The 11,354-nt window shown below is 33.5% G+C and overlaps 3 protein-coding genes across 3 annotated transcripts; 2 read left to right on the plus strand and 1 right to left on the minus strand.

Moving 5' to 3' along the window:
• Nucleotides 1–108: 108 nt before the first annotated feature.
• Nucleotides 109–885, plus strand: LOAG_08965 (hypothetical protein; the record flags this gene model as incomplete). Its single annotated transcript, XM_003144495.2, has 3 exons — nucleotides 109–297; nucleotides 566–709; nucleotides 832–885. The coding sequence occupies exons 1-3, from the start codon at nucleotides 181–183 to the stop codon at nucleotides 883–885; spliced, it is 315 nt and encodes a 104-aa protein (XP_003144543.1). The 5' UTR covers nucleotides 109–180.
• A 766-nt stretch (nucleotides 886–1,651) lies between these two features.
• Nucleotides 1,652–2,911, minus strand: LOAG_08966 (apacd-prov protein; the record flags this gene model as incomplete). Its single annotated transcript, XM_003144496.1, has 4 exons — nucleotides 1,652–1,787; nucleotides 1,903–2,054; nucleotides 2,344–2,544; nucleotides 2,753–2,911. 4 exons carry the CDS (start codon nucleotides 2,909–2,911, stop codon nucleotides 1,652–1,654), a joined length of 648 nt encoding a protein of 215 aa, XP_003144544.1.
• Nucleotides 2,912–5,192: 2,281 nt separating this feature from the next.
• Nucleotides 5,193–8,724, plus strand: LOAG_08967 (hypothetical protein). The gene is made up of 5 exons (XM_020447836.1): nucleotides 5,193–5,235; nucleotides 5,882–6,066; nucleotides 6,995–7,129; nucleotides 7,444–7,599; nucleotides 8,114–8,724. Exons 3-5 carry the CDS (start codon nucleotides 7,043–7,045, stop codon nucleotides 8,441–8,443), a joined length of 573 nt encoding a protein of 190 aa, XP_020301973.1. The 5' UTR covers nucleotides 5,193–5,235; nucleotides 5,882–6,066; nucleotides 6,995–7,042; the 3' UTR covers nucleotides 8,444–8,724.
• Nucleotides 8,725–11,354: the final 2,630 nt, after the last annotated feature.

Raw genomic sequence — 11,354 nt, forward strand, 5'->3', positions numbered from 1 at the left:
CTCCGCTTTGTCGCCCAATTCGAAAAGTCGTCATGGGCAAGAACAAAAAGACGTCCTCTGCTGCGTATCGAATATGAATATCGCTGTGTGGGTGGGGAAAATAAACCGGTGAGCTTCAAGACTTGAATCATTGGACCCATGTTCTGATCGAGTTTTGGAACTTTCTATGTTTCTCACTTCATGGCAATCGTTCAGTGTGGGCGGCCATATTTCGAACTGCAACGGGATGATGCAGTCTACACAGCTCAGGCCTTTGCTGCGACACGTTTTGGATCCACCAAGCTTAAAAGTCATCAGGTTCGGCTCCACAACTTGTTTTGCCATGTGTAGGGGAAATAAGTATTCGTGGAAACCCAGTATGCAAATAAGAAAAAACAGGACTCAATTAGCATATTTATGACACCTAAGGCATGTTTTGTGGTATCCTTATCTTTCTTTGACGAATAGAATCGACCGCAAGCAGTTATGATTCTTGGCAACATTTCCAGAACTACCGAGTACTTGATATTTGCACCCATTATTTCAATTTTTATTGCGTTCTATTCAACAAAAATAAAATTTTCAGGGTGTGGATGCCGGCAATGGATATCATCCATACACGACACCGTCGCTATATGCGTATCTCCAATTGCTAATTTTCCTGAACGCACTGGCGTGCCTAACGGTCTGGTCAGAGAAACTAGAACAGGAACTCGATAATATGAAAGATGTCAGTTTGCAAATGTTCCTAATTTCCAAAATTACAAGCTTAAAAAGCAGAAAATTAAAAAAATTCCAAAAATTCAAACCACAAATATGTGTCAATGATACTTGAAGGTATTTACATTTTAGGAAAATTATATGCACCAACGAGAAAACGACTTTAATGTATCATTTGGGAAATAGTTATAGAAAGGTTGCAGAAAATAAATGGTAAGCTCAAAGTGACTCAAATAATTGTGCATTTACATAGATTATGCGATACGACAATTACAGCGAATTGCATTAGCGTCATCATATATCTGAGTATTATCTTTATCCATATGACAGAGATTATAACTGTTACTATAACAGAACTTGGAATATAATATATATCAAATGCTCATTCATATTACATATGAGATAGATTCTGCTATCCAAGTAACAAAAAAACAAACAACAATGACAGCAGAAGAAAATAATGAGATTTTATATGAGGGCCACCGAAAGAAATCAAATGTTTTCTGAAAATTCTACATTTTACTACTTGAGATTTCAGATGACGATATAAATAACGGAGGATAACCAATGTAAACAATTTTTTTTGAGCAAAATTTCTAAATCACTTATTAAGGAAATACCGTTGCTCTAATTGGGAAACTTTCCCTAGAAAATTTATCCGCTTTTAATCAAGCTCAGTTATGATCATGTTCTAAATCTTACTTTTCAATTGTATTCTTTAAATAAAATTCATCTTAGCCCATCTCTGTTTTGTGAAAGACATTATTTAATCATTTTTGCTATTCGTCGATATATTTATTTTAAAAGTAGAAGTTTCTGACTTAATGCCGAATCAATGCAAATCTCTACTAATTGATGTCTGTTTTACGGGAACCATATTAAATTCTATTATAACTTTCTGACTTCGAAAAGCAAATTAAAAAACACCTTAAAAACATGAAAAACTCCACTACTAATCGTCATCATCATCATCATAACCACCAGCCTCACTTCCTCGCACCTTTTTCTTGACTCCTTTGGTCAATTTTGCAACAGTCATGCCAGAACCTCGTAAGTAGGAAGGCCAGTCGTATTCCAGTACTTTGCTCCTACAAATGTACATAATTATGAGTAATGGTGAAGCAAAAAAAGAAAATAAAAACAGAAAAACAGTTTGACAACTCAGGCAGAGAACTAAGTATAAGAAAAAATTGATAAAAATACCATGAAAGTCTCCATTCAAGCATTTCGGTCCTGAATTCATCTTTTCCACCCAAATCACCAAATCCTCGTATGTAATCAACCGTCTTCGCATCAATTATTACAACGATTGTTGGAATAAGACGGATTTTGAGTCGTGTAGTGAGAAATGGAAACTGAAATCTTCTTAAATTTGACTTATTCGTAATTTTAATTCCAATCATACCGCAACTTGAAGCATACGTTTTCAGAGAATAGCCTGGAAAATTTTTGGAGAAAGCAGACTCTTTTAAAACTATAATAATGTACTAATGATTGTAACCAATTGTACTAAGACATTTGCAACAAAATGAGAAAATGACAAGCAATTAAATTCAGATTTCAGTAACTATACAAAAATACCAGAATAAGCTTAGTTCTATGAATTACAACGTGATATTTTGACAGAGCTACTGAAATCCTTACCTTCTCAGCATTGGCATAAATAAATCGAATTTCCAGATATTTCGGAGCAATTTTTTTCAGATGTTTATCGACAATTTTACACCGTTCAGTGGCAGGTAAATAAAAGTGACACACAACTTTAGCAGATTTCTTTGTAGCGTCGAAAAAACTTCGTTCATCTGAGATTTCCTCATATACGCCGTGACCATTTTGAAGCCATTCCTCGAATAGAAACGGCTAGGTTTTTTCTAGGATTATAGAAGAAAACTCAGTTAATAAAGGTGAAAGACAAAGATTAAAATGTATGGAACAAAAAGATGAAAATCAGCAAATCAAGACTGATAAGTAAGCAGTGAAAGCTTAAGATAAATGTTGAAACAAAGAAAAGTGTCATACTGGTTGTCAATCAAAACTTGCCCGTTTTTGCAACTGTTTTTTTTAACTCTTGAAGACGTTTCTTTCGTATAGCTTCCAAATCGTTTTCATCCAACCCGTCGTATTTTTCTATCTGGCGATCAACTTCTTCCTCAGCTATTGTAACTACTTTAAGTAACTGCTCACCAAGTATTTCTTTCACGGAATGATCCATCTGCCCTGAAACCGATGAACGGTGCCAGCACCCTTCAACAGTAAAGTTACAATGCTACAACGCAGAGGAACATTACTAGTAGAAAGTGAGGCTCCTTCTGATGGAAAGGAAAGATTTCACGAGAATAGACAGTCTAGATCCATTAAAACAGAAGAGCATCAGAAAATAAAAGTTTTGTGACAAAATTCAAAGCTAAAGGTCATCGAGTCCAGGCAGGATTGACAACAACTAAAAAGAGCACCACAATTTATAAAATTAAAAAGAAATCCTGCAGGAAGGAGTGACCATGTCGCGCAATTACACCCATACTGAGATCAAATATAGTGCAGGTTTTCTGGAGACAACAAAGATTCATACAAGCCGATTGCACCATCTGGGAAAAAATCAGCCGTCCGATCCCAGACCAAATTAGGGGCATACTGCAGGAACTAAGGAAATGAATGAAAATTGGTTAATATTCAAGTCGCCGCCGCGTCCTTTCCTTTTATCCCGAAAGCAGGTTTCCTCGTAGAAATCCAGTGAATGTTTTGCTGACAAGATCAGGCAATGCCAGGAATCGCCAGGGATAAGCGCTGTGAAAGTGCCTTTTCATTTATCTCTCGTCTAAAATATAAAGACAGGCTCACTTCTTAACGGCCCAGTAACACTCCCGCACAAAATTACGGTAATTTAGAGACCCGGTATGCTACATCCAACTAACATTCAGCACAGTCTTCCGCACATGCTTCCTTTTCTCCTTTTCATCTAATTTGGTAATTTTTTCTTAATTTTGTTTTTGATTGAAAGTGTTAACCTCCAAGTCACTCTACATTACAAAATCTTTTTCTGCTCTGACATTTTTTCGGACAAGTAGGTTTTACGACTATTTTCTGGATAACTTTTGGTAGGAATATTGAATTCCCATCCGAATGAATTGTGGCGGTCGTTCCATCCCTTGGATCGGTATCTTCATTCCCATTATCACATCCTTTTCTCCGACTCTAAATTCCAGTGAAATACACAGCTGCCTTCTGTGGCTTTTTGACATTTATTATTAAGATTTTAATCTTTTTGGATACGAGGTATTAGCATTCATACAAATGTCACAGAGCAGATTAATTAAAATGTATTTTCATCTTCTGATATCTACATTTCGGGAAGTTGTAGAACGAAGCTGTTGTAGCCATAAGACTCACTTCCATCTTCACCTCCTCATTTTTGGCCTATTTTTTAAAAAAAAATCGGAACTTATCCATTTTTACGAAGTTTTCGTTTGTCATTTTTGCGAAACAAATAAACTCCAATTTTCTTTTTTTTTCAAAATAGTAAAAAAAGGAGGTAAAGATGGAAATTTCCACTTGTGTTTTAAAAGGACATTTTACCGAAGACTTTTGTATTTCTTTCTTGATCGGGGTAAGCTGTTATTGCTTGTATTTGCATTTTTTCATCTGTCACCACGATTTTACTAGTTCAAATGCTTGCTCTGCTTGATATATGTCGCAAAAAAAATCAGTTGGTTATCTCTTGGAACAATAGTAATACTTAATTTCAATCTGTCATCTAATCAACCTGTGCCGGTAAGGAAATAGTATTTCCATCCTAGTTAGTGGCAGGTCTAAACTGACACTAAGAAGCTGTGGTCGGCTCTGCCAAATGTCAGTGACATCTGAAACTTTGTACAGCGTTTCTATGAAAGTGGAATTGATTTCACAGCTAAAACAGATTTTTCGAGAAAAACTTTGTTTATTTTATTTTTCCTTTAAGCTCTTTGATAATGGTTTTTGAATTTCATGGTTGTTGTGATTAAATGTGAAATTCTCAACTATAACTTTAACTAGCATTTCAGATGTCGTTGGGATTTGGCAGAGTCGAGCACAACTTCTCAGTGTTAGTTTAGACCTGCCACTGACTGGCATGGAAGTACTATTTCTATCTAAAGTTAGTGTTTTTTGATTGATTTTCATTGATATTAGCCATTCTGCAATGAGCTGTAGAGTAAGTATCTCGAGCTATATAAACTAGTTAGAGGTGATCTCGAGACATATGAACTAGTAACGAAAAAAAAAACAGTTATATAACAATTTATTGATGTAAATAGCTTTCTTCAGACTAAGAATGAAAATCAATCAAATCAATTAAGGGAATAAAGCAGAATTTTGAGCATCTACTGAAAAGCGAGACAAGGTTTATAAACTCTCATTTTGAAATCGGCCAGATTTCAAAATGAAAAAAATTATTTATAATTAGTCATCCTATTGATGATGACAAAATATCATCAGATTAATTTAAAATTCTACTCAACAGGTTATCGTCTAAGCAACATATATTTTGGTCAACATTTCGAGGTATGTGTTGCCTACTCTCATCTTTCTTGCTTACATCGTTTAATGTAGGGTTAGTTGCATACTTATTGTTATTTATAATTAGTCACTAAGGGTCTTAAATCCCTGCTAAGTGGAAGTGTTGACTGGATAGTTAGTTGGTTACTTTCTAGTAAAGCTGATGGTTTATTCCGTATTGTATTCTGGAGCATTCCGGAATTAATTATGTATTTCACTAAACCATGATGATGCAAGTACAGAGTGGAGAACAGTGCTTTTTTTTAACATATTGGTACTTATTACTTTTAAGTTGGTAAGTTTAGGGAAAAGAATGAAGTACATCGAAGGAATGTTTGTTGACTTCCTTGTTTTGCTGCTTATCTTTCATATTGTCATACTACTGAGTCATTTTCGGTTCCTGGCTAGCTCTCTTCCTCTTTATAATTACTTTTTTATATCAACTTCTATCATACTTGTGCTGTCCCTGTGATCATCCCTTTTATTCTTCCTTTTTTCTGATACCTTTGCAGTATAACAATGCAAGTGGTTGAATGAATGAATAACAGATCGTCAGCCTTTTCATCTCTCCGAAGAAAAAAATAGTATTAGTAGTAGCAGTAGTAGTAGAAAATCGCTCTTTAGAAAATCGTTTTGGAAAATTGTTTTATAGAACAGAATCGCTTGTTAATGAATGAAAATGACCAAAATGTTAGTACTGCAATGCTAGTGCAATGGAAAGGCGCATAATGGAAAAAATGGTCAAGCAAAAATGAGGATGGCGATACGAAAAGCCAGCAATTTATATCACTTCAGAAGAAACCGGCAGGGTTTCTGCGAAGAACGTTCAGCTTTCAGGTTTTGTTTTCATATTTTCAATATTCTATTTTTGAAATCTGATCGAGCTTAGCCCATTTTTTGAGTTGATATAGACTATTTGATGTGACTCTTTTTTGTCGCTTTTGTTAGAGGATATGTTTGGTATATATCACAGATGGATATATCACAGATGGAAATGGTATATATCACAGATGGAAATGTTATTAACTTTGTTTCTCTAAATCACTAAAAAGTATTTTTTTTTCTCGCAAATTCTTACTGGTTGCTGCAATCCTTGAAGCAAAAGGTCATGTGTTTTTCCATTTAATGCAACCGAATTCGTTTTTTCGAAGCCTTTTTCGAAGTTGCTCTCAGCAATTTCAATTTTCAGCTGTAGTATTTTTGAAATTTTCACAAATTCCTAAGTTTCCAAGGAAATTGTCGACAATCCTGACGGAAGATATAGTCGATTTGGAAAGGAAGCAAAAGTTAAAAACAATTTCAAAAAGAATGTATGGACTGACAATTTTTTTCCTCAAAACTTAAAAGGTTGTAACTTGTCAGCTGCTGATTCTGTGTAGGAAGAAATTCGTTCAAATTGTGCATCTTCCATTCCTTCAGCTAGTTGCTTAGCTACATGCTGCGATAATGTTTGTTTGATCGAATAGTAGCCAGCAAAGATTACGACATCATTATCAACAGCCATTTGTGAAATTGTATTCTCTACTTCGTTGTTTTATTATGTTCCTAAATCGCTGTTATTTGAAATTAAATCTAATAAAAATTGAGTACTAATATGAGAAATGACATAATTAGATGGTATTAGTAGTAATTTTATTTGATGCAATTGAAGAGATGTTGTTTTCTTTTCGGTTTTTTCTGAATAACTTCATTATTTTGCGTCCAGTTTTAGTCGTTTAAAAAAAGAAAAAACATTTTTTTTTTTGAAATGAGATTTAATTTACAGGTTGGAAAGACGAAAGAGTTATTTAAGCTGGATTCTGAAACTAGCACGATGATCAAACTTCGGTACAAAGATACTTCAAAACATGTCATTTGGCGAGATTGCGCACTACCTGAGGAGTACAATCGGGGTTATTTGGTTGGTGGTTGCTTTTGTATTTTCAGAAACACTTCATTATTAATGATAAAGCTTTTGCGTTTCAGAGACTACTACTTTCAAAAAACCTTTTAAATATGGAGTAGTTTGTTAGCCTCCCGCTATTTCCTTGGCTAAGTTTACCTTTTCTACTCTAGCAAATGTTTAATCCTATTTCCGCTTCATGAGAATGAGCTGAACAGAGTGCAGAATAGAGAACAGAGTAGTTTTTTCTTTTTCATTTTGTTTAATGTGAACATTTTTTATTTTATTCATTGTAGGTAATCACCAGCATCATAAAAAAACGAACTTTCCAGACATTAAATCCGGATCATTCCAAGCGTGCAGCCATTCGCTACAATCATGCTGGTAATCATCAGGCGACAATTCTAAGACTTAAAGATGGTAGGACTATTGGAAGAGATTTGGTGATTGTGCCGTTTGGTTCACCAAAAACATTTCCAAGAACTAAGGTCTGTACTATATGTAGCAGAAATAATGAAAACACTTCCGCGTTTTTCTCAATTAGCACGTTTTTAATTTGTAACTCATATACGAGAATAGTTATTTCAAACTTCTTAATGAAGATTTTTTAAATGAATCATCGACTTGTTGGAAATCAAATAGTTTTAAAAAATAATTTTATTCGAAATTCGAGAGTTTTCACTTAAATGCATTGAAATTTTTTGGATTGAAATTTCGACTGATCTTTATGAGAACCTTTGATTTATGGTTACAACATTCGACAGCTTAATTAGAAAGCTGCCGAATGTCTTTTTTCTTTCGCATTTGGTAAATTCCTTTTGGAAGTAGGTGTTTTTCTTATTTTTAAATCTTTTGCTTCCTTCGGAAATTCTTTCAGTTGAACAATAAGCTCTGGGTTATATATTGTTGGATGTTCTAGAACAGTCCACCCTTTTATTTGTCTCTTAGTTCTTCCCTTCAGAATCATTCCAAGAATTTTGCTTATTAGATTTTTCATTTCAGCATCAAAAACAGCAATTGTTTTACACTGTTTATCCTGCCCGAACTTTGCCATCGACCAATCTGGCAAAGACTGAAGAGGAAAAAGGAACCAAGCGAATCACGCCAATAGATTCGAGAGCTAAAATCAGTGAAAAGATAGTGGATATTGAGGATGATCGGACACCAGTCCCGAAGCGGGTAATCAATTCGGTGAGACGTTCCGAATCTAGTGACGAAAATGAACCAATTGTTAACTTGACAACGCCACGAGTAGATGAATCTGGTTTTTATGAGGGTGATATTGCCGACCATGACGATGTAGAACCTGATTTGCAAGTTTGGAGGTTGTAGGTTATAACAAACAGTTAAAGTTCATGAACTATCCCCGTTTTACATGGAACTCTTCGTTCCGAGTTTCTCACCTAATAACTTGGGGGATGCAGTATGGTAGCCACAATTACATATGCTCAACATGAAATGAATTTACTATAATTTCATCACGTTATCTTCATTTTTTTGGGCTTAAGACATAAGGTTCTGAACTGTGGATTCGATAGGTTTTTTTCTTTTTAAACTACATTGTGAGAATTCTTTTTCCTTCTCCTAAAATTAGATTTGGAATTATCAGAATAATCTTTGATTTCTTTGATTCATAAAATGTTGAAAAGAGAGAAGGACAAGGATAAACTTTGGTGTTGCATTATTTTTAAATTTTTAATGTGTTAGGGTTGTTCATCTTAGTTATTGTAGCAGAATGTAAAATGATGAAGAAAAGCATTTATTTAAGGAATATTTGAGAGTAGACTTAAAGCATGTTGACCCAACATAAATCGAATGCACTTTCTATCGTAACGTCAAATTGAAATATATTTTTTAATCATCTGGCATTTCCTATATTTTTTGGAATATATTTTATCTGTTCTGAAGATTTTGAAAAAAAAATTTTATGTGGTATTAACAAAGTTACTAAAACGTCAAAATAATGATTGGTTTTGTAGGTAGCCATTAATAAAATTTTATCCAGTTTGAGCAGAGTTTTGTTTCTCATTTTGTCTATCTATGATTTAGCAGTCTCATTGTCTCCATGGTAGAAATTATCGATTCTTACCAACAATTTTGTGATATATTCCATCATAGTATTAGATTGAAATGCACTGGAACCAAAAGGAGGCCCTTCATAGGTACAAGTTGTTCTTCAGTTCATTTTTGAGCTTATTTTCACCTCTAGTTGTGAGTTGTGAATTTTTCCGTGTACGTATATAAATGTTGTCGTTCTAATCTTGTTAATTTTTATTTTCTATTATTTTCAAATTAAATTTATTTGTCTCTTCTACGTACTGCAAACTCTTTTGTCCCGAGGAAAATTTGATATCAGAAGTATATAATGGGTGAATTTTATATAATATATATATATATATACTGTTGATAACTTCGCTGAAGGCTGAGTTTTATATTGCAGTTTGGTATCGGTAGCTTTACTACTGATAGGCTAAGAAAAACTATCATTGCAAGCGGAGTTGTTTCAGAGCAGAGGGAAAAAGAAGTGTTTGGTCATATAATGTTCAATACTGGAAATTTTGAAATTTCAAGAGGAATTTAGAAGTTTTCGGACGTCAGCAATGCCTGTCATAAGAAGTTGTTGGTCGATGTTTTTTACGAATTTTTTTGGCCTGTCAAAAAGACATGGGGAGATGACAACAAATTATAATTTCGCATTAGTAGCTTAATAATCACCTTTTTGGAAAAAAAAATGAATTGACATTTAGGCAAAGGCTTATACCTTTATAAAACTGATACCGTTCTAATTCACTAATGTTAAATTACCATGTTTTTTTCAATTAAGCAATGATATTTGACCTTATGTAACGTGAATAAAATGTAGTTTTGAACATATAAAGCGAGTAAAATGATATAGGACGCATTCTGGAATTTCCTATAAATCTGTTGGAAGCAAAATAAACTCGTTTAATTTGGTTTAAGTGATAAATTGTAATTGGTACGATCAACACATTTTATTATATCTTTGTGAATTCAGTGTTTACTAAAAGCAGAGGACTACAACATTTTGAGCAGGAAACTTTTTCCATTGGTTATTTTGATTTCACTGGATACATCGATTATTCTTGTGTAAATTGTATAGTTAAATACCCAAAACTGAGAAGGATAAATTTTAACTGCCGTAAAATTTTTAAAATCATTTTTACAGGACGGAAGAGCAAAAAGGCGAAAGATTAGATTAGAGAGGTTAGCCAACTTATTTATTTGACAAATCTTTTCAGCTGATTGTGTCATTCACCTGTCGTATACGTGGTGTAACGCGAAATGCTAGTGATATCGTAATCATATTTTTCCATTCATTTGTTTCGTTTGTTTATTTTCGATTCCTATTAAAAACTCATGCATCGGAGACTAAATTCTATTGAATTATCGAAAGAGATGAAATTTTGTGAGAACTAAGGCCGTTTTAGTGTACCATTATTAGCACTACTCATAACTGTCATAATTCTTTATTTTCTTAACTTAAAAAAAGTAACTGAAAACTGTTGTCTGGCTAACTGACAAAAATTTTGGCATTCATTATGATCACAAATGCTGTCATCACCCTAGTTATTGCTGGACTAAACACTCAAAATACGGAACTTAAAAGTGACCAAGTGAACTCTTAGCATGATTGAGAAATAATTCGTATCATTTACACTGATTACCGAGATAAGATGAATGGTTAATGCTTCCTTTTGATTTGTTCACTCAGTTCAGTGCAGATTAGCTCTGTTCTTAATTTGGAATTAATTTGGAATTTGGAAATCTAGTGACATCTAATTGTAAGTCGATATAAATTACATCGTAAACATAGTTAACTCGAAATAAAAGTGAATTCCAGATCTCGTTTAACGGGAACGAAATGAAGTAAAAGTAGCTTGGTTGGAACTAATCGTTATCATTATCGTTTGATGATCATTATACATTTTATCACTCATTTTCTTGTGCTTATAAAAGTTGAAATGATTTTCTGATTTTGAATGAAGTGAAGTGGACGTTATAGTTATTTATCACTAGTGTTGCAGTTAGAATTGAAGGATAGAATAAGAGAAAGGAAGAGAAAAAAATGAATTCTGGAACAAAATATGTTTTGAAAATATTTTGATAGAAAAAAGAACGTCGTGTGCAAAATATTGCGGAAAGATTGAAGCAATGTATATATATATATATATATATATATATATATATATATATATATATATTATTACTTACTTAACTTTAC

The sequence above is a fragment of the Loa loa genome (assembly GCF_000183805.2).
Source record: "Loa loa unplaced genomic scaffold supercont3.31, whole genome shotgun sequence".
Taxonomy (NCBI): domain Eukaryota; kingdom Metazoa; phylum Nematoda; class Chromadorea; order Rhabditida; family Onchocercidae; genus Loa; species Loa loa.